Source organism: Syngnathoides biaculeatus, chromosome 4 (assembly GCF_019802595.1).
Source record: "Syngnathoides biaculeatus isolate LvHL_M chromosome 4, ASM1980259v1, whole genome shotgun sequence".
Lineage (NCBI taxonomy): Eukaryota > Metazoa > Chordata > Actinopteri > Syngnathiformes > Syngnathidae > Syngnathoides > Syngnathoides biaculeatus.
The window spans coordinates 6,658,879-6,682,753 of NC_084643.1; the positions used below are offsets into that span (position 1 = coordinate 6,658,879).

At 42.4% G+C, this 23,875-nt stretch overlaps 1 protein-coding gene across 5 annotated transcripts in view; it reads right to left on the reverse strand.

Moving 5' to 3' along the window:
- pcsk5b (proprotein convertase subtilisin/kexin type 5b) overlaps positions 1 to 23,875 on the reverse strand; it is a 92,586-nt gene that overhangs the window by 16,725 nt on the left and 51,986 nt on the right. For 3 of the 5 annotated variants that reach the window (XR_009794519.1, XM_061816491.1, XM_061816492.1), the window contains exons 12-20: positions 22,857 to 23,045; positions 22,638 to 22,774; positions 21,156 to 21,293; positions 20,945 to 21,047; positions 17,889 to 18,082; positions 14,336 to 14,420; positions 7,404 to 7,507; positions 7,177 to 7,315; positions 6,185 to 6,300 (exon numbers count right to left, since the gene is read on the reverse strand). Coding sequence is in view for 4 of the 5 variants with exons in the window: in XM_061816491.1 (XP_061672475.1) it covers positions 6,185 to 6,300; positions 7,177 to 7,315; positions 7,404 to 7,507; positions 14,336 to 14,420; positions 17,889 to 18,082; positions 20,945 to 21,047; positions 21,156 to 21,293; positions 22,638 to 22,774; positions 22,857 to 23,045 (1,205 nt within the window). In the remaining variant the exon portion in view is untranslated. Of the gene's footprint in view, positions 1 to 553; positions 2,864 to 6,184; positions 6,301 to 7,176; positions 7,316 to 7,403; positions 7,508 to 14,335; positions 14,421 to 17,888; positions 18,083 to 20,944; positions 21,048 to 21,155; positions 21,294 to 22,637; positions 22,775 to 22,856; positions 23,046 to 23,875 lie in introns of those variants that run through there. The other 2 variants (XM_061816494.1, XM_061816493.1) reach the window with 2 other exon arrangements.

Sequence of the window (23,875 nt, forward strand, 5' to 3'; positions counted from 1 at the left end):
TAAAGTGGCTAAATCCAATCACAATGGGCCTCAAATGGAAAAAAAAAAGCCGGAATATCTGCCGTTGGGTAATTGATACAGAGAACCCGTTTATAGCTGGGGAAACGGTCCAGATCCCACCCGCAACGTGAAAATCTGCGATACAGAGATGCCATAAAATAGGTTGTCCTCTGAAAATACAATTAAAACAAAGAAAAACTGTACCGAAAACACTTTTCAAATGCTGTAAATGCAACCAAAAAAATAAAATAAAATAATAATAATAAAAAAACAAGCACAAAATGTAAAGTCAACATTGTGAATATCTGGGGCCTGCTGAAAAGCGCATTGGTGACAGTGGCTCTCCTTTCCCACATTCTTGAGCAAGTATACTATTAAAAAAAAAAAAAAGGGGGGGGGGCCACAAATTCACGAACTCCTTCAAAATCAATTTACCAGCCGAGAACAACTCGTGAGAGAAAAAAAAAAAAAACCCCGAAACATGGATCGAGTAAACATTTTAATAAGAACATTTAAGTAAAAAAAAAAAAAAAAAAAAAAATCTAGAACACTGAGTAACAATAATGCATTGTTGCAGATATGTCACAGGAACATAAAAGAAACAAGTTTTATACGAGGGTTGCGTGTGTGTGTGCCCAAAGTCATCTTAAACAATGACCATTTTATCTTAAGCAAAACCAACAGGGCGGTTCATCAGCTTTTATTACAAATCACCAACGACCAGGACAAATATCTAATACTCTAAGCACATACTTTTTTTGTCTCACGCGCGCACACGCACACACCGTTCTTTATTGGAAGGCAGCACGAGCGTCGAAAGCACCATCGTGCGACAAGGAGACGATGCCATGTTCTGACCGCCAACAATGCGTTTGGATCACTCGGACGCACGTGGAAGAATTGACCGCTACTCTGCAATTTCACGACAAGTAAAAAAAAAAAAAACCTCGGAGCAAACAAATGGGATGGAGCATTTGTGGGTTTAAATGTTTTGGGCCTTTTTTATTTTATTTTTTTTTATACAGGTTGCACACCCTTGGCTAAGGAAGTGAACGAATGAATGAGGCCCACGTGGCCTGACGCTGGAAACGAACAGACTTTAAAACAAGTCAGGGATTGGCCGGAAGATCGATTCATCCATTTGGGGATTGACTGCTGAAAGTGTTGAAAAATTCCGCAAATTTTCAAAGTTGGAAATTTCCCTTGGGAATTAGGAATTTGTGGAGTAGTAAGTGGGAACGAAACGGGAATTTACCGAAACGGGAATTTAAATCTACCGTAATTTCCGGCCTACAAGCCGCGATTTTTTTCCACACGCTTTCAACCCTGCGGTTTATGCGGTGATGCGGCGCTAGCGTTAGCGCACCTGGTTATAATCCTCGGTACACAAAGATGTTAACGCTAGTGTGGCGCTGGCGTTAGCGCGGCGCTAGCATTAGCACGGCGCTAGCGTTAAACTTTCTGTGTACCGAGTCTTATAACCAGGTGCGCTCTGTAGGCTGGGAATTACAGCAGGTGTAGAAAGTATGTTCTTGCGTGTTCCCTACCAGAACAACCGGACTTCACGCCAGTGTAGTCGTCAATTGACTTACAAAAGCCACAACTTACGCAAGATTTTCAACTTACCAGAAGCCGCTCAGTCAATTCTTTGCTTTTTCTGTTTTATTTCTTTGTATATTTGTATACTTGTGAAGTTGGGGAAAAAAAAAAAGTTAATGAACGTTAAGTCTACTTTGCGTAGGTGTCCGCTTATCTGACAAAACGTTTCTATTTCTACTTGTGTGCCCTCCATTTAATTACGTGCCCTCAAATCCAAGTCGATTCCCCCACAGGATCACAAAATGACCTTGGAAATCTTCCAATTGAGAATATTGAAGATATTCCCCATATTTTTGTGATTATCATCACATTATTGTCTTAGACGCAGGACGTTGCGCTCTCGATTGCACCGGTGACATTAGCAGTTGGAAGTTGAGCTAATTCCACGCACTGGCAGAGAACCAGGAGTTCAGAACCTTCAGAATGTGTTCCATCACATTTTGATTAGCTTTTTTTTTTTTTTTTATCATTTAATGTCGTTAAATGCCCATTTGCAATGAAAACACACATTAGCGGTGGTGTTCTTAGTATAAAAATTGATTTCGCGCGTGCATCACATCATTTCCCTGTAGTGTGCGGATATGTTGCGATTCCTCTCAGGCCCAGACGAGACGTGATTTTCACATTGTTATGTGACTCCCACCGCCACCCCCACCCCCTGTGTGTTTTCTTTAATGATTACACTGTATTTACAGAATCTCTCCTATTTCCATCTGTTCATTATTATTATTATTATTAATATTAACACTGGAAAAAAAAGAGAAAAAGAAGCACACAGACGCATTCAGAGATTCACAGGTTTTAGCGATGAACGCTACACTGGCGCAAAAAAAAAAAAAAAAAATTACAACCCCAAAAAATGTTCAATGATTTTGGCATTGATGCTTTGGTCACAAAATACTGACACTTTTTTTTTTGTTTGTACTTTTTGACGTTGTTGAGGAAATTCCCAGTCGTTGTACACCCTGACTGTTCCAGTACAGAGCAAAAATGAAAAAATGAAAAAAAAAAAAAAAGGTAGGTGTGTTGTAGTCCCGTCTTCGCACCTCCTGTCATGCAGTCCCTTTAAGAGGCACAGATTCCTTTATAAATTATGTGACTGTGAATGAGTTGGGAGGGGGGGCATGAGCGAGGGAGTGGGGGGGATGTCAGCCCCTTTGCGAGCACGTTCTGCAGCACAGTTGCTGCAGAACTTTCCTCTGGCAAAGATTGTTCTTTTTAACCAGCACGCAGAAGCTGCCTTCCGCCCAAGATTCTTCATTTGCTTTCCACAGACCAGGAAGGAGAGAAGAAGAAGAAAAAAAAAATACATGGAGGACACACACACACACGTACACACACAAACAGAAATAAAACACGCGAGGTGTGATTGGTCAGGAGACAGGAAGTTGAGGTCCAGTGGAGTGATTGGGTCCATGTCAGGAGGAGGGAAAAAGATTTGAGAGAGGGAGAGAAAAAAAAAGCCACACAATTAGAAAATTGACAACTTTTTGGGCATCAAATACTTTGAAAGATCATCAAAAGAAAAGTCACACAAAATCTGAGGTTGGATTGACACAACAGCGGCTCTCAGCTCCTTCCCTTGGCGATAAGAACACATGCTCGCCCTCAGTTATTGTTAGACTGAATATATTTATTTTTTAACATATATTTATTCGAGTTGGGAATTTGCGACTGTATAGTTTGAAGGTAGACTGTGTTCTCAATTGTGCATAACTCGCACCTGTGTAACACATTATGACTGTAGCCAACAACAACTGTGTTACAACACTGCTGCAGTTTAAGCCGTTTCAGAAACAGCAGGAAATACATGGATTTTATGTTTCAGCGAAAATCTGGTGATAAGATTCCACAGAAATAAAAAACGGAGGTGAATTTCTGATGAGTGCTGCGCAGATAGAGTTCGGCCACGTGACGTCACCATTTTCACTGTGCCATATTGCCGGTCAAGCAGAGCTGCTCGACATTGTGGGAGACATTGAACCGGAGGAGAATATTTACAATACCCGAGACTTGTTGTGCTGGTGGTTGTCACAACAGACGAGACAGATATTCAAAGAGGTCATTCTATAGAATATCAGCTGAAAAGACCAGTAAAGATTTCGGCAATTAAACGTGATGGATGGTGCCCAACCAAAATATACACAGGCCTGTGTGGCGATCGCTTTATGTCACGTAGGAATTATTCTTCTCAATCTCAAATTCCCAAGAAGTATTTATATGCCAAGTTGGCTCATTTGAAAACAATACGTATTAAAAAAAAAATAAAATAAATCGTCTGTTGCAGAGAGGTTTATGTGCGGCAGCGATACGCTTCCGTGTACAGAGGAGCCGACTTGCTGCCCCCCCACCCCCCCATCATAGTTAATGAATGCGAGTTTTTGTAAAACCAGGGGTCATTTACTTAAATATTAGTATTTGTCTTGAAAAAATCTGAGTGGCTCCATCATAATGTGGGATTTATTCCTAATGAGAACAGATCCAGCAACAAAGTATTTGTATGCGTCTAGACTTTTCTGCGCTTTCAAACTTTTCCGTGTAAATCTCGACGACTTACTCACCAGATCTATGCGTGGATCCACTTGTCCAAGACAAGCTGAAGCGGGTTAACAGTCCAGTTTCTTATCGGCAAAAAAATCGACTTCGGCATTAAATATGGGTCCTCTTTGCCAAGTGTCTCTCATTTTTACACGTACCTTCGTTTATTATCACCTTCAAAATGTTTAACGGTATCGGACAAAACTCTGGGAGACGTATTTTCGTTTCGTTTCGACGGACTTAGCATTGAACAATGCTTTGCTTGACCGGCAATATGGCCAGTCACGTAGGTGCACGAGCTCTATGCTGTATCTGGGGGGTAAGTGAAGTTGCCGCTTGCCTCGTCACAACGCCCTAGCCCCACTCCCAAAGTCATCATGGAAACGAATGCCATCCTCAGCTTTGGCCCTGCAGTGCTTTTTTGGAACAGGACCCAGGCCACAAAACAAGCTTTTTAATATTAATAAGTTGATCCATGTTATTAAGACACCTGGAAACAACTGTTGAAAAAAAAAAGCATATTCCCTTTAGGGATGTATAGTGTAAATCCAACCTTAGAATGACTTTCACAACAACAACAGCAAAAAAGGGGGAGTACAAGCAACATGCAGAGAGAAAAATGAAGCCACGCTTCCACCAAGCCGTACACTACCGTGTAGGTTGCCTTGGAGTGGTAAAACTAACCTACATTTGTGTTTCAACCTTTACGGAATGCAAAAGCTCGTTTTGATGGCAACTTACGGAATAAACTCCTACTTGGTGGAAGCGTGAGCAATAAGGAAGTCAGAAGCAAAAGTAGTGAAAGAATATCTGAGGGATGTGGAATGAGTCCATCCTGTCCATTCACTAGCACAGAGTGCACCAGGAAGTGCTTGTCTAAGCTTAAAGTAAACAACCCCCCCCCCCCAAAAAAAAAACACAACAGCAAGCCTGAGGGGTACGGCTGGGCTGTTAGTGGCATTATTAAGCACACAAGCACAGTCGGGGAGGACAGAGTCGAAATAGTCAGTCGAAATAGCACAAACAGACCAAAGACTTAAAAACTCAAAACAATTCAAATTGAATACAGTATGAATTGATTTAGGTGGTTGGCCTCACAGTTCTGAGGTCCCGGGTTTGATCCCGGCCACGCCTGTGTGGAGTTTCAATGTTCTCCCCGTGCCTGCGTGGGTTTTCTCCGGGCACTCCAGTTTCCTCTCACATTCCAAAAACACGCAACATTAATCGGACACTCTAAATTGCCCCTAGTTGTGTGATTGCGAGTGTGGCTCTTTGTTTCTACGTGCCCAGCGATTGGCTGGTATACCCCGCCTCCTGCCCATTGACAGCTGGGATAGGCTCCAGCACTCCCCGTGACCCTTGTGAGGATAAGCGGCATAGAAAATGAATGGATGGATGAATTGATTTAAACCATTATAGAACCAAATTATAATAACCAACAGCCCCACACCCCCAAAAAAAAAAAATTAAACATTATATAAAATACAGTTATCCGTCCATCCATTATCCAAACCGCTTATCCTCACAAGGGTCACGGGAGACTACAGGCGGACTACACCCTGAACTGGTCGCCAGTCAGTCACGGGGCAGATATCGACACCATCGCTGAGCGAGAATCGATCCCACGCTGCCTGCACCATCATTTAATATTTTCCAATTTATTATTAAATGCATTCATTATTCCTCAAGGTGAAAATTAAATTTAAAGGGCACATGTAATGTAAATGTGAGTTTTTAAGTGCTTGGGTAAACAATAATAAGTATTATATATGCTGCCTGTTTACCAAAATATATCTGTAAGCGAGCCGTTAGTAAGACGTTAGTAAGGCACCTAGGAACTGCTATAGATTGTCTCAGGGGAAAAAAAGAATTGCATTCGCCCCCTCAAAAAAGAAAACCTTCCCGGAACAGAGTGTTGGAGCCGCAAGCGTCCACCGTTTACCGTTAGAAGCGTGCACTTTGGTGAGTTTGTGAAATAGCTTTCGCAGGCGCGAGCAGAAGCTTTGCGTACAACGAAGGGAGTGAGAAAGAGAGCTGAAAAACTCACCATCTTTGCAGATGGTGCTGACCACGCAGGACCCCACCTCCAGATTGTAACCGCTGACGCAGCTGCTGCAGTTCCTCTCGCCGGGCCCCAGGCACTCGTAGCAGCTATGGTCGCACCTGTCCACGGGCAAACGGCGCGGCAACTTGAGCATTTTGAAACTTTGGATATGGATATCGTTGACGTGAGAGCCACTGAGGTCAAATCGAATGGAAGGTGGCGGAACAGTAGAGGGATACAGAGTTCCCGCATGGAAAATATTAGCTACGAACTGTCCACTAATCTGTGGAAAAATATAGTTATGCTTAGCCTCTGGCTGGTGGATGTCATGGCTAGTGATATGCTTGTGGCGGGACTCCAAATTACATAGCGCTTGTCCTCATTAGGGTGACGAATGAACTGGAGCTTATCCTGGCAAAGGGGAAATCCACTGGTTTGCATTAACAATGTATCCCATAGATCATGTAATATGTACTCCAGCTTGACAATGTGATGTTAAAACCTCTCTCATTTTCATTCGGCGGCATTATTTACAGCCACAGGTTCAAATCTGTATGGAAGTAGTACTCTGTCTTCCCGTTCAGCCGATACTGCTATTTCTTCATCAGATGAGAAATAAATCCGAGAAATCAGCGCTGGGCATAAATGGTGTCCCACGTAATCGAGCGTTTGGAACGGTACGTAACACTTCACATCCGCGCACGTAGGTCATGTGAGTCGCCAAAATGGCAGCGCCCCTGAAAATTCGTAATTGTCGATAAAAAATCTTCTCAAAACACTATTAAATGAGAGAGGATTTAACATCACATTGTCAAGATAGAGTACATATTACATGACCTATTGGATACATTGTTGATGCAACCACGGAATTCCCCTTTAACGGCTGCGCAGCAAAGTGGATCATGTGGACTACAACGCTGCACAGCAACTTGGGCCCCTAACTTTACTGCAAGTCTGTTAATTTTATCTAAGTGGAGATGTCTAGTCCAACTCACTTTTTACAGGACTTCTGCACCTTGCCTCCGTCGGCCACCTGCTCCGACAGGTAGTAGCCGTTGCTGCACGTGGAGACGCAGCGCCAGTCCTCCAGCAGGTACCCGTCGGCGCACCTGGTGCACGCCTCGATGCCCGTGCCTTCAAACAAAAACAACCAAAAAAAAGACGTTGAGATGTTTATTTTCCTCCTTTTCTGCCCCGTCAAGTGCGCATCTTGTCACATTACCGGCGCAGGTGGCACAGGCGCGGTGGCAGGGCTCGCAAGTCCTCCGGTGGCCGTTGTAGTAGGAACCCGCGTCGCACGTCATCTGACATTTATTGCCTAGTAAGCTGGACACAAAACGGAAGACGATGCTCATTTATATTGCACGTGTCTGGATGTTTGTGTACTTAACTGCAGATGGGGGCGTCCGTTACAGGGAAACTATACGGGCATTTTTAGGAACAAATAAAAATAGTGCTAGTGGTACAAAATAGTGTCTTAGAAAAGTTCCAGGACTGGTGTCAAAAACAGCACATGGAGACAAACAAGCATAAATATTCACACCTATGGACAACTTTAAGAGTATTCAGTGAACTTAAAAGTATCGTGTCATCCCTGTAAACATTCTAAAATGGATATGAAAATGAAAAATACATATAACATTCACTTCAATGTCTATACGAAAAAATAAATATGAGCGGAGAGCGCGTCGTCCACGCGCAAAATTGCGAAAGTGTCATTTGACGGCATTTTAGTGGTCGCCGGCATTTTGGCTACCACGAAGGAACGAGCTACCTTCCTGGAGGTAAAACTAATAGAAAAAAACAAGTCCACTTGAGGGCGATCCTGCCCTGTACATCACTTCCTGCTTCTTCTCGAAAACAAATCCCTCGAGTGAATTTTCATGGAGGGAGTTACAAAAAGCTGTGTACGTCAAAATCATGTTTTGTGGTGAAATAAACGTATGGGTCCATGTCTGCTGCCGTTTTTTCATTAATAACATACTAAAAATCATGCATTTCATGACAGTGGCCCTTTAACGCACACTTTTTTTTTTTTTTTAAATATGGAAGGAAGCTGGAATACCCACAGAAAACCCACATAAACAGTTACAACATGGAAACAAAACACAGGAAGCCGAGAATCAAAGTCAGAACCTTAGAACCATGAGGCAGACGTGCTAATGGCAAAAAGTACTGTGTACTCCAAAACATTTTTTTTTTTTTTGAGCCATTCAGAAGTGGACTTGCTGGTGTTTTTCGGATCGTTGTCCCGCAGCATGATCCAAGGGCGCTTGAGTTTTAGGGCACGAACTGATGGCCGGACCTTCTCCCACCAGATTGTTTTGGTACCAGCAGAATTCATTGTTCCATCAATGAGGCAGAGGCAGCCAAGTAGCCCCAGACAGTCACACTGTCACCACCATGTTTTACTGTTGGCATAATGTTTTTATGTTTTTTTTTTTTTTTTTTTTTTTTTAAATCAAATGTGGTGCCATTTTTATACCGGATGTAACAGGCCGCACATCTTCCTAAATGTTCAATTTTTGATTCATCAGTCCACAGAATGTTCTTCCAAAACTCTTGAGGATCATCAAGATGTTTTTTTTTAGCAAATGTGAGACGAGCCTTTGTATTTTTTGCTGACTGCAGGGTTTTTCGCCTGGGAACTCTCCCATGGATGGAAATTTTGGCCCGTATCTCACATATTCTCATCTCTTTCTTATGGTAGAGTCATGAACACTGACCTTAACTGAGGCCAGCAGGTCTTTAGATGTTATTCAAGATTCCTTTGTGACCTCCTGGGTAAGTCATCGTCGCACTCTTAGAGTAATTTTAGTTGGTCGTCCACTCCTGGGGCCATTTGTGAATAATGGCTCTGGCAGTGGTTCGCTGGAGCCCCAAAGCCTTGGAAATGGCTTTGTAACTTTTTCCAGACTGATGGATTTCAATTATTTTTTTCTCATTTCTTCTTGAATTTCATTGGATCGTGGCATGATGTATTGATTCTTGCGATCTTGTCGCCTACTTCACGTTCTTTGACAGATTCTATTTAAATTATTTCTTGAGTCAACTAGAACGGTGGTAATCAGGTTTGGGTGTGCCTTGTGAAATTGAACTCACCTTTCCCAAATTTGTGGTTAGTCACAGTGACTTTTGCGATTTAACAAGGTGGCAGGGCAAATTCCTTTTTTTTTTTTTTAGCCTTATAAATTGAATTGTCATTTGAAAACTGCAGTTTGTATTTACTTGGGTTGTCTGAGTGGTATTAAAATTAGTTTGAAGATTTGAAACCTGTGTGTGAGATAGATGTGCAAAAAAAAAAAAAAAAAAAAATCAGGAGAGGGCAAATATTTTTCCACAGCACTGTATTACCTTAAGGGTTTGTTTTGTTTTGTTTAATTTTGCATAATCTTTGATGTCTTTATATTGAATTTGCATGATAATTTGGGTTGGAAATAACCAGGAGGCGCGTTTTAAAACATTCAAGTTGATCTTTTACGCCTGGCAATTGAGACTGACTGATTTCTCATCAATATTTTAATATAAATAAGCTATGCTCTTATTGGGTTGCTCTTATCCTTAATTTAAACATGGAAAATAGCTCTCCTTTGATTGGTCCTTGACGATATCATGCAGAGTTGTGGTGGCCAAGCTGAGTGCGCAGGCAACAGTAAACTAGACGCTGTGGTCCTTTCGGCTGCTTCCGATGAATTTTTTTTTTTTTATTATTACTTCGTGGTTCTTCCACGCTTCAGCCCGTGGCGTCCCGTAACAGATGACCGTTTCGCTGTGACCGGCCATGGCGGCGAGATGCCGTGGTCCAGCCGCTCCCGTAAAACCCGGAAACGGTGTTGTCGTTCAGCTAAAATGTGTTTACGAGTAACAAAGATCAAAAGGGCAGGTGCTTGCATAATTAGTAACTATCACAATCGCAAAAAAATCTAAGCTTGTTGTTTCACAGGCCTAACACCGTTTAATATCTTTTGTATTCAATGAACAAACTGCACTGATGCTAAATATAAGGCGAGTGAGAGGCTCATTTCAATTTATGTATAAAACGGTGGAAGAAAATGGATTTCGATGGCATTGAACCAGATTATAGAGTATATACCATACAAAGGCTCATATCAGCAACTGGTTGTCACCTTGTTAGGAGAGTCTCTGAGACATCATCCTTGTGAGAGCGCAAGCAATATTTTGGTGTCCAGGGTCGCCGCAGTCGCCGTGACCGATCGGGCCTGGCAGTCACGGCGACGTCTCTGGCAGTGAGATAGGCCTTTAAGGTCCACTGCGGCACAGAGGAGAATGTGGAGTAGAAAACTGCAGCGTCCAGCGCTAAGCGTTACATGTACTTTTATTTGAGAGGGAACTAAAGGCCAGTGCAGCAATGAAATATACCAAATTATGACTAAGGGAGTCATGAATTCTTTCCTACCCGGTTTATACACATGATATAGTGAAATCATTTTGTCGTCGATATGGACAACTTTTATATACATACAGGTAATGTTCTTTCCTGATAACGAAATAGTATTTTTTCCCTCAAAATTACACAAAATCTCCACTTATTCATAAAATGTTTTTTTTTTTTAAATAGAAAACAATCAAATAAAGAAAAGATGACTACAAATACAATAAAATACTACATCCTGTGGTTAAAAGAATTTGGAATAGCACCAGTCTGTTGGATGCCATTTAACATTGCAGGTGTACCTAATGTTCCATTTCCTACAAACGTATCAACATATCGGTCCGCCTTTGGAGGGGAGTCCAGCAAATGTCTGGTGTGAGTCAGCTTTCAGCGCAGCGGCGAGCAGAAAAACAGCTGCTCCGCGTTAGCCTGGAATTCCAAGAAATCGTCTGGACCTCTCTTCGCCCCCATTGCTGCTACTTTCCGACAGTGTGTGTGTGTGTGTGTGTCCGTCTGTGTGGACCGAGGAAATGACGGCTCCTTAGTCCGCGTGGATAACTTAAACGGCTTAAGAGATGAGACCGTCTTCAAAAGAAGCGGGCTGAACACAAAATGGCTCCCCTTGGTGTGTGGGTCCGGGGTTTATGCAGCCTTTAATGCTGGCTGGGTCATAGGGTGAAACCCGGTGGACGCAATAAACACGTCCCAGCTGCTGCTGACATTTTCTTTCCCACATTTAAAACCATTCCTCTATGACTGAAAACGGTTTGTTGTCTCCCCCCCCCCCACCCCCACATTAACTTGCATTACCCACAGAAATGCTACATTATTTTTTCTTGAAAATTGCTTCCTAGTCAGAACATGTAAACGTGATTCTTAACCAATTAAAATGCTTGACGACAGAACAGTCTCGCCGTTTTCTCATCTATAATTGTAAAGATGAGGCAAGGTGACCTTGACAAAATATTTGCATCTTGAAAGCACATACCTCAAATCAAATGAAAAGAACGGCTTTTGCAACATATCAATAAACACAAAGTCTTTCAGTTGATTACACATGATTTGGGAAAGCACACAGTTCATAATAGTCTTGTGCAATATGGATGTACTGTTCTTTCCCGATAAAGATGCAATATTTTTCTTTAAAATTACACAAAATCAAGGGGAATTTCTATTATCTTTTCTCCACTTATTTATAAAAACCTAAATATCAAACAAACACTATCATACTTTATGCTGGCCAAATTAATACCATTCAAAATACTTGGTGGTACAACCAGTTTAAGAAATGCAATAAAGTGCAAATCATTGAAATGTTAAAAAACTGCTTCAACTGACATTCAGGTGTGATTGCAATTAAACCATTAAAAATAAAAAGTTTTAGAGATTATCTTTAAGGAAACGAGTTTTTCAGCTTGTTCTGAGTGTACACGAGGGACACTATGTAAAAGGAGAGCGTAGATAACAGATGACGTTATGAGACGAAAAGTAGAAACACGTGGATACAACGATGCAACGTTAGCTTTGTGCGTCGAGCTGGAAATAAAGATGGAATCATATCTGAGCACAGTCGATTTTAGACAGACAGCCGAGTTGTTTACGCAAAAACACGGGATTGGCGATTCATCGACTTCAAGCCGTAATCACTATTGTGCAGTAATTACAGTTTGTAGACGGGGCCGCTAACTGTACGACCTCTACTTCACAGTGTACAAATAAAGCATCCAGTCACAGGAATTGTCTGCAGACCTCAAAAACAGGACTGTCTGGAGGCACACATCTGGGGAAGAGTCCCAAAATATTCTTTGATGGTCGCAGTAAGCGCAGTGGCCCCCATCATCCAGGAATGTAAGCAATTGGGATTTTTTTATTTTTCATAAATACAAACCTTTTCAAACACTCATTATGGGCCGTTGTGTGTAGAATTGTGATAGGGGGAAAAGGATATTAAAAAAAAAAAAAAAAAAGTACTGTGAGTACTTTCCCTGTTTTCACTTGCTGGGTGAAAGACATTCTAGAACAGAGGTGGGCAAACTACGGCCCATGGGCCACATCTGGCCCGCCAAAGATTGGTAGAGAATTGTCCAAATCACAGCAGCAACATGACTACGTTCATTTGACCTTGTCTGTAATACCAAGCAGTTCCACCAGGTAGTGCAGTAGATGCAGGGATACGCTGACTGGATTTTGGCTTTTGTGTATATACAGTACACAGATGAACCTTTTTCAACCAGGAGGGGAACATATAATTGACAGTTGCTTTTGTGTCACTAACATTTATCAAAATATACATTTTTACTGTTGCATAAAGGCACATTCAATTCTGGATTTTGCATTTTTGACCAACTGCAAAGCTGGTGTAATATGTAACATAGAGGATGAAAGGGATTGGGATGTAATTGTTGAGTTTACAATGCAGTGACAGTGAAATATCATAAAACTGCAAAGAAATGCCCGATTTCACTATTGCCACACTAATTTTGCTATTTTTTTTGTTAAAAAAAGTGTATTTGGTGTTACTTTTTTTTTATTTACACAGTAGTTTCATTGGTGTGTTGAGTGCACAATGCATTGTGGGTCATACGTTATACATCATACGTTGTCATACATTGGTCATTGAGGTTAAGGGGCGTTTCACTGAAGGACTTACAATACTTATTTAATATTTACAATGAAAAAGTGCAAACTTTCAACTCCACTATAGTCTGGACTGTGAGCTTGTTTGACACGTACACGGCTGATGTCACGTAAGTAACTATTAAACCCCAACTCACTTTCACGTTTGTGTACATGGACGCATGCACAGTTGCCTTCACGGACCACAATCGGCATTAGGAATGGGCACGGCGGTTCTTTCGAGTGAATAAGTTCCTTAAGAACACGGGTGTCAAAGTCAAGCCCCGGGGCACTATTCAGCCCTCCACATGATTTTATGTGGGCGGCGGGGCCAAATCAATTTTCATGATTCCTGTAAAATCTGTACCAAAATTTCAAAATGTTATTATTGTAACTGGTGAAGTTGAGCTATTACAAGGATTTTTGTGTTACCAGTTGAAAAACACATTGGCCTTGATTTTTTTATTCCAAAACTAGTTAAAAAATTGATTATGTAAATATGTTGATACGATTAAATATTTTTGTTTCACAGTCACAGCGGCCCTCTGATGGAAGCCGGAACTACAATGCGGCCCCCGAGAAAAATGAGTTTGACATCCCTACCCTTAAAAAAAAAAAAAGCGCCTGTGTGTGGAGCGAGCACAGCTATCGACCATCCTTCCGCGTCTGCTTACGTCCAGCTAGTATCTTGCCAGCTCGTGTGACTTTTTTGCAACATCACTAATCGGCATCCATCTATCTGTCAGTTAAGTCTTTAGAGAAGTGTACTGAGAATATTGTTTGTCTATGTTTAGGTACTTACTGTACTGTGTTGTCATGTCAACTAAACTGATTTAATACTAATATCCAAGTTACTGGTTCATGTCGATGTTACGGTAACTTGTGTGGTGTACACGGCCAAGTAATGAATACAGTTAAGCTATTGTTTGGGGTGGGTTTTGGCACTGCGGAATAGTGATAGTCCTGCCACTTGGCAGCTACTGAATTCCCATAACAAAACTAACACCAGACTTTGATGGACTGGCAAAAAAAAAAAACCAGAACACTTTAATCCCATCACAATCTCCGAAATGCACATAATTGTGACTCTTGAAAGACCAATATCAGGGGAGATAACTGTATAGTTAAGTGAAATTGCGGCTCACCTGGTCCCTAGTTTACATTCTGTGCAGAAATTCGAGGCAGTGCACTTCTTGCAGTTCTCCGGACACCTCCTGCAAACATTAGAGTCTGCAAGACAACGGATGAAAATGTCAGTCGCGCGCACACAAATCTAAATAAATAATATTACGGGCGGGGAGTGAAGGAAGCACCAAATGAGCAAAACAGCAGGAAGAGTCTGAGGGGCTTGGGGGTGAGTGGAAAAGCAGAGAGAGGCTCAACAGCTGGGGAACGAAGATGACGATCGCAGTATTGGGTGGACAGGAATGCAGCCGAGGAAAGATTAAAAAGGCATGGACACGCTTTGACGTAGTACACATGGACACACGCTCGCCCTCCTCCAAGACACAGTCATAAAACAGAGAGTTGCTCTGTTTATCCAAAAGCATCCATCCGTCCATTTTCCGTACCGCTTATCGTCACGTGGGCTGCAGGTGTGCTGGAGCCCATCCCGGCTTTCGTTTGCCGAGAGGCGGTGTACGCCCCGAACTGGTCGCCAGCCAATCGCAGGACACAAACAACCATCCGCACTCGCAGTCATACCTATGGGCAATTTAGAGTCTTCGATTGACCTACCATGCAGGTTTTTGAGGTGTGGGAGGAAACCGGAGTATCCGGAGATAACCCACGCAGGCACGTGGGGAGAAGATGCAAATTCCACACAGGGGAGGCTGCAATTGAACTGTGTTGGGTGACAGATTGTTGGGAGCGACAGATTTAATTATTCGATCCTGTGTACACCACGGCTGATATTGAAAACATGCAGGGGCCACCTGATGATGGGTAGGAGAGAGTAACACCGCCGTACAACTTCTTGACAACCTTCATACTGATTTTTTCAGGGTGATCAGAATCAGATGATAATTGGAATTTTTTGCCTGATTGGATGATCTATTTTAATTTCATAATTCGGCGATCCGATAAACGACATCATCGATGAGTTCTGCAAAAGACATTTAGTCCGCGTGGCCATCATGCACAATATACGTGAATCCAAAAGCAATATATATTTTTTTTTATATAGCAGTATTTATAGAGCCTCTTTCATGTCTTTTGACATAGTACTGTAAATATCTCACAGCCAATAAAGTCATTAAAATAAACATGGGAGAGAAGACGGCTGAGACAAGATGATACGGAATGTGGAGATCAGACTAAAAGGCAAATTTGCTCTTTCACGATTGCACTATGTCTGACTATTGCGATAAAATCTTGTACTCCGATACCATCCATCCATTTTCTTTGCCGCTTATCCTCACAAGGGTCACAGGGAGTGCCGGAGGCTGTCCCAGCTGTCAATGGGCAGGAGGCAGTGTCCACCCTGAACTGGTTGCCAGGCAATCCCAGGGCACATATTGACAAACAGTCGCACTCACGATCACACCTAGGGGCAATCTAGAGTGTCCAATTAATATTGCATGTTTTTGGGTTGTGGGAGGAAACCGAAGTGCCTGGAGGAAGCACACGCAGGCACGGGGAGAACATGCAGACTCCACACAGGAAGGTCCGGGATTGACCCCGGGACCTCAGAACTGTGAGGCCAACCCTTTACCAGCTGATCCACCCTCCCGCCATTCTGATAGCGACTCATCTTATTTTTTACGATCAATGGGCTTTATCTGGTCAACTCATTTGGGACAGGATAGTTATAATTGTGGATTGCGCCAACTGTATTATAAGAAGAAAATGGGGCGAAAAAAACACGTTGGTGGTCATCGGTCGTCAGGCCAGGAAGGGATGTTTGTGTAAGGTTGTCTTGAGGTATGTTTACATACAGTTAATACAATACAGCTCACAAGCCATCAACAAAACATTCCGTAGCCTAGCAAGCTAGTGCTAGCCCCCGCAGTTGTTTGTAAACATGCTGCCGTTCTGTTGTACACGAGCTGACCAGAGCACCGAACTCCAACCTTTTTGGAGCCAAGGCACATATTTTACAGATGAAAAATGTCACAGCACACCAACAAACAAATATGTCACAAAGAGTAGATACATTAATCGGTGTGTGTACGACTATTAAATTGTTCCGCCTGCCATTATGCCTCACTGACATGAACAAAGATACATTATGTATTGTAACTTTTTGAGCAATTAACCACACGTGTATATACAGTAAATGAACAGGTCATTTAAATAGACCCATTGCTCCATTTTGTGATTTGATCGATGATCGGTTATTGTTTTTTTTAAACTCACAGATGGGTGATTGGCTCCAAAAATCATGATCGCATAAAGCCTACTTCTTGATAGGAACGATATCGTCAAAAAGATATCAAGAAATCAAGCCTGTGTTGCATTTGTACATGTTGTGAAATAGAATACATAGCTTGTCATGATTGAATATATTACTGAATATATTTGGCACCTATGTTTAAGTAGATGGGATGTTAATCATTTTTTGAATAAATACTAAATACTAATAAGTTTAGGTTGGGATCAGTTCAACTGATATAGATGTACAAAAATAAAGTTTTGATATTTGGGTTTAGCTACCCTTTAATAATTTGCTATAAAACACAAAATGCCTGTGTTGGAATGTTAGAAAATATTATTATTCAGCAGCAGTGATTCTAAATGAAAGCAATTCTGGCTCGCAGGTTCACAAATTTGTGATATGCAAAGGTAACTGGCCATTGTGGTTTGAAGGCACCGTTTTTTAGGGAGTTTGCACATTGGAGGGGTCGCACCTGACCAAACTATGCCCAAGGAAATCACGCGATTATCACTACGTGGAACAAAATGTGTGACGTTTAAGGGGTCGCTCCTCACATAGTAAATTTGATGCCTTTTCTGTATCGAATCAACACCACACGTGTTTCTACGGCCTTCGTCAAACGAGGCCCCATCCAACAATGCAGGCCAGTAGGATTTCTTTCAGCTTGTTGTCAGCCTGACAAAGAAAATAAAGTCATTTACCGCAACACGAAGCTCGGCGTTTCCAGCATTTCAAAGGAAAAATGGGGAAAAGTATCTACAACATCTTTGGCCCGAGGAAACGTTATGATTGAACTTGGATGAGAATGCGGCCCATCTGCTGCCAGGGCGGTGGATCGGCAATAGACCAATGAATGGAGCAAATTATTACATGATCCTTTTTGGTCTCGCGGCTCCAATTTTATTGCAGAGAGTCCATCTTGTTTTGGCTCCACATGGACAACTCTAGCCAGTATATACACGTCAAGTGTGATCTACAAAATAAAACCAGTTAATAGAAACCTGTCAGCAAACACAAGTAACCCAAGTCTCGGTGGATTTGGTAAAATCCATGTTTTTATTCCCATCGCATATTAAAAATGAAGCAAAGAAATGTAAGTCTTGTTCAGCTGTCAAACTAAATAGCAACTACATGTTAAACTTTTGAAACGGTAACAACGTATGCCGCTGATATTGGTTACAGTATCATATTGATATCATGACCGTCACCTGGTTAAACTTCAGTGTTGAAAGGGCATTGTGCGTGATGCCAGCCTTTGCCCTCGAGCCATTAAATTCTGCATGCGTGTTTCACTTTTTCATTGGCATCTGGTGTACGCTTACCATGGTCGAGGTAGAAGGCGTCACCGCAGGTGGCTACGCAGCTGTGGGAGCCCTCGTTGAGGTGGAACCCGGGTCGGCACGTGGTGCACTGGTCGCTGCGGCTGCCCGTGCACGTCTCGCACAGCGACGAGCACTTCTTGCAGCGCTTCCTGTCATCGCGGAAGAAGCCGCTGGGGCACTCGGACACGCACATCCTGAAAAAAAGACAATATGATAAGTCAGATTTTTCCTACTTGAAATAGTAGCTACCTCACTCTAGCATCCCATGTTTTTGTATTTAATGATACATGGAAAAAATAAAACACCCTACTTGGCGCTTACGAGGTCGAAACGTTCCAGTTGAGCATATACAAACAAAAATAAATGGATAGCGTCGAGGGGAGGATGAAGTATATTCACAGTTCCATATACATGAATCCACCTATTCACGTTTTCTGTGCAAACTAGTCCCAGCTAAATGTTTAAAATCTCAACCCCATAAGTTTTTTTGGGGGTCTATACAAGCTGTCCGAAGATGCCAGAAGAAAGGAAAAACAGTACCGTAACAAGGACGCATGGTGCAGCGAAACTTTGTGTGTTAAGAAGGAGCTAAGTTCAGCCTGGGTTGACGCCTGGGAACGTACCAAGTATCTTTACCAAATGTACATGCACAGATTCCAAATAAAATAATCTGTGTGGCATTTATCTATGAAGTAAATGTAAAATTAATTAGAAACTATAGTCAAATGTTTGGGGTTCAAAATGCATCAAACATTTCCAGATGAAACCATGAATACAGGCAATAATAAAGATTTTCCACAGCATGTATATAGTCACAATAGTACCACAAAGTAAAACCGTTATCTCTCACAATACAGTACTGGTAGTGTTATACTACTCTTATGTCACATGTAGTATCAAACGCAGTATAAAGTGACACCCAATATTTTCTTTTACAAAATTGTAGATATTAAGTATGGGTATTTCCATTTTAAGTGATATGTATCGTAACTATCTCTTACAATAGAGTATCAATATCATATTTTTGCGTGCATTGTGTGTGTGCAGCAATTCTGGGTATATGGTGAGCAGGTGGAACATCTGCTGGATAATTTGATAACGCTCAGTCACCCCCTCATTTCCCGTCGCTGTTCAGGACATCATCAAGATCACACGGCAGCCGTCTTTGTACATTTGCAGCGCTCACCGCCAAGAAGCACATAGTGTGCTGCATGTGTGAAGAGGACAACCTGCCGCTGCATATGCAACCCACCAAAAACACACACGCTGATGCCAACAGGAAGCGTATAATAGTACAAAGACAGTAATGTCAACATTTTCTGTCTTTAATCCAGATCAGGGGTGGAAAACGATGGCTTCCACTTCCAGCACAGTCCGTTCTTCAATCCACCCCAAGCATTTACATTCTAGAGAGTCCGGTAATATTTTATGCACTGCATTTTTTTCCTCATATAGTTGGGGTATTTATTCACATTTATTTCATTCATTCATCTCATTCAATAATTTAAATTACTACACACCCTCTTTCCCACTCTTCTGCCTTTTAGGAGCGCGGAGATCAGCTGACGCAATGGAAATTGATTCACACTTTCATCCAGATGAGATGCTAAAAGGGCGGAATACGAGCCCTGAACAGAATTTATACATGCACCCGCAAAGCACTAAAGTCACACATTGACTTCATTTCATTCCGTGACACTACAGGTTTACTAGTTTAGGTATACAGTAGTCGCTCATTTACGGCAGGTTTACTTTCCAGACCTAAGCACAAATAATATCTGCAAAATAGCGCCCAAGCATTTACAGTATTCCATCCATGAGTGCATTTTCTACTGCTGATCCAAGGTGGGGTCGTGGGGGAAGAAGTTTTAGCAGGGACGCCCAGACGTCCCTCTCACCGGCCACTTCATCCGGCTCTTCCGTGGGGATCCTGGCGCGTTCCCAGGCCAGCCGAGAGACGTAATCAATCCAGCGTGGCCTGGGTCCTCTGTGGGACGTGCCCATAACACCTTACCAGGGAGGGACCAGATGCCTCCAAGCCACCTCATCTGGTTCCTCTCAACGGCGGCTCTACTCTGAGTCCCTCACAGATGACCGAGCTTCTCACCGTACCTCTCATTGAGAGCCCGGACACCCTGGGGTGGAAATTCATTTCGACCGCTTGCATCCGGTATCTTGTTCTTTCGGTCACGACCCAGAGCTTGTGACCACAGGTGAGGGTAAGAACATAGATGGACCAGTAAGTTGAGATCTTCGCCTTTCAACTTAGCTCCTTCACCACAACGGACACATCGCTACACAGATCAGCCGTTCCATTCTCCCCTCACTCGTGAACAAGACCATAAGATACTAAAACTCCTCCACATGGGGTAGGGTCTCATTCCCGACCCGGAGAGGAAACGCCATTCTTTCCGACTGAGGACGATGGTCTCAGACTTGGAGGGGCTGATTCTCATCCCAGCCGCTTCACACTCCTCCAGATAGTGTAGAGCTGGTTCACTGTTTCACGGCCAAGACGAAAACCAGACTGCTCCTTCTCAATCTGAGATTTTACTTCTCGAGGACAACTCCTCTCCAGCACCCCCTGAATAGACCTTACCAGGGATGCTGAGGAGCGTGAGCCCCCTGTAGTGGGAATACACCGTCTGGTCGTCTTTCTTAAAAAGGGGGACCACCACACCAGTCAGGCAATCGAGGGCCACTGTCCCTGATGTCCACATGATGATGCAGAGAATTGTCATATCTGGACTTCCCCAAAACATCCAGAGCCTTTAGGAACTCCAGGCGGATCTCATCCACCCCTGGGGGCTGATATCTTATTTCACAATGTACTGTACCAGTACATACAGTATGTATCCGCAGCATATGATCAGGCGCAGCTTATATATGGGGAGAGAAAAAAAAAAAGTGACACAGAGTGGGCACGGCTTGTTATCTGGTGTGCACTGCTGTCCAGAAAATACGGTACTCCATGATTTCCATTTTTACAAGGCAAACATTTCTTATGGGATGCAAACACAAGAGTGAGAATATTGATGAGTGTAAAATATTCAGACCTTGTGTTGTTCTTGAACTTGAGGAAGTAGTGGAGGCAGTTTATACAGTGATGCGGGCCGGGGCCTTCGCACCCGTGCTCGTTGCATTCGGAATCACAAGGACCTGCAGGAACCGAAACAAGCACACGCACATGTACACAAACACATACACAAACCCAAAATTACATCTCAGTGCAATGTGACAAAAATCCAAATGTGAAAGTTACCCTACCATTGTACTCCTCTGTGAAAACTTCATCGGTGGGCGCCACAGAATCAGTAGATCGGGTCTCAACCGACATGCTGCGCAGGGACGAGTACGGGTGCACCGAGGTCCCGTATAGCACCAGCGACCACTCCTTTAGCTTGCCTGAGAACACGGCAACGCCATCTTACAACATTACATACTTTTGCTGTGTGTCAGAATTTTAGCTGCCACAATTTAGTAGTGATATCACCCAACCATATGGACATCTCATAATACAGTATCAATACTGTGATATATTATCACTTACAATAAATTAGAATGCATTGCAGGACTTACAATTCAGTATCGATATTGTGACTAATCAAAGCGTTCTCCTTCCTATATCAATGTTGTGAAGTAATCATATAATGTTTGAAAATGCAATATCATTATTGTGAAATGGTGACGCTATCCCTTACAATACAGTAATTAAATGGGGCATTATATCTTACACTACAGTATTGACATCGTGAGAAACAAACAGTATCGATGTTGTGGTGTACCACATCACTATCTTTAACAAGGCAGTATAACTATTATGACATATCACATCGTTATTTCTTATCAGTATCGGTGTCGTGTAATCACTTTTTTGAGGACGCAGGTTTGATATTGTGACTTGAAAAGGCAACTATTACAGTAGAATAGCAATAAAGTGAAGAATGATTTGGAAAGAATGAGTTAGAGTTAAAAAAAAAAAAATTAACCCCATGCATTGTGATGGCAAGCGTTTAACCCAGGAAAAGATATGGTACCAAGTAAAGTACCGTCATTTCCGGCCTATACGCTGCGACTTTTTTCCCCACACGCTTTCAACCCTGCGGCTTATGCGGTAATGCAGCTAATTTGTGCATTTTTTTTCTAACTGCCGCAAGAGGGCACTCGAGCGGAAAAGGTAAGACTGACACTGATGGAATATATGTGCCATGGAAGTGACTTTTACCGCTGCACTAGCCTGTTGCTGCTGTGTTACTGCCGTGTCTCAGTGATTTAGGCTTTTTTTTTTTTTAACTGGCCCTATTAGTGCTGTGCTACCATGTTGCTACTGTGTAGCTGCCGCAAGTGTTTTTTCTTTTTTTTTTTGTACCAGTACGTTTTTTTTAACTAGCCCTGTTCGTGCTTCCGTGTTGTTGCTATGTTAAGCTAAGGTATTAAAACTTTTAAAACTCTCTCCGTGTACCATCTTTCTTTGTAAATATCTCGTGTTTCAATGTGGGTTTCACTGTGGGCACTTGCGGCTTTTACACAGGTGTGGCTTATGTATGTACCAAGTGGTATTTCCTTTACAAATGTACTGGGTGAGGCTTATAATCAGGTGCGCTCTGTAGGTCGGAAATTACGGAAATTACTTCTGTTCTGATCAAGGAAAGCTTGAAATGGCTAAAGGAAATTGGAAAATGTGAAAGCAGCAGCTCCCCCACCCCACAGAGAAAATCGTCTGTGTCTTCTATTGGAGTGTTTCCATACCAGGCACTTTTTGGCTGCGCAGCTGAGAGGGGTAATCATAAATCTCCAGCACCCAGTCACCTGCTGCCTTCTCACCCCAGCAGTGGGTGGTCATGAACTCCCAGTTCTTAAAGCCCTCCATGGAGTGATCAAACAACCTGCATGTCAACACACATGAGGTATGGATTAGAGCACATCTCTTTCCTTTCTTTAACATTTTCCACAACACATCCCCTCTACCTGTTGGCCAGAAGCTGAGACTTGGTCCCCGATGGCGAGGTCAGATTGATGGACAGATCTCCCCGGCGAGGGTGCGTGATGGTGATGCGTACCACCACGTGCTCCAGGTATATCACATGATGGTTGGGGTTGTCTGTGCAGCCCGTCGCCTTGTACACCGAACGCACGGCATGCTCCGGGCGGATTGTCCTGGAGGACAAGGACGATGAGCTTGTTAGATTGTACCGATAAACAAATCAAAACATATACAATAAATGCGGTGAAAACTCATTCCAGTCATTATCAAAGGATTACCATTGCTTTTTTTTCCATTTCAAGCAGGATGACCGAGTAATTTTTTCCAGCATTACAAGTGAATCTTCTGTGACTTGTGAATGAGCATGATTTGATGACAGTTTAATTTTCCTCAAGTTTTTGTTTTTCTTTTTTAAACACTTAACTAAAAAAAACAAACTATATGGAAACACTTTCATTTTGAAGAATAAAATGATGTAATTTCATAGGAATTTATATAAAATTTATGATGAGAAACCCTGCAAAAAATATATATATATGGATTTAAAGTAAAAACGTTTCATTTTTATGGTCTTTTTGGAAATATTTGATGTATGAGCAGCTTCAGATACAGCGTTACACGTTTGAAATGACAAAAATGGAGCAGTTGAGACGTCACCGATGAACTTTCAAGTGTATACTTAACCGAAGACTCACACACACACACAAATACAAAAATGAGAGCACTCGCAAAGAGCTGCTGGAGGATAGCTGACACACGCACTACCCACACTGGTGGGGGGGGGAATCAGCCAACCCAACTCCATCTCCTTATTCTACTAGTTGATCCCTCTAAATCATCATATTTGATGTTTTTCCATTCAAAAGAGCAGTGGTTCCCAAACTTTTTTGGGCGCTCCTCGGTTTTTGGAAATGAAATTTTCAGTCCCCCAGGGCCAGCTGGCAAACATAATTCCTTGGGAATCAACAAAAACATGAACAGCAACAGCTGGGTGTAACTTAAT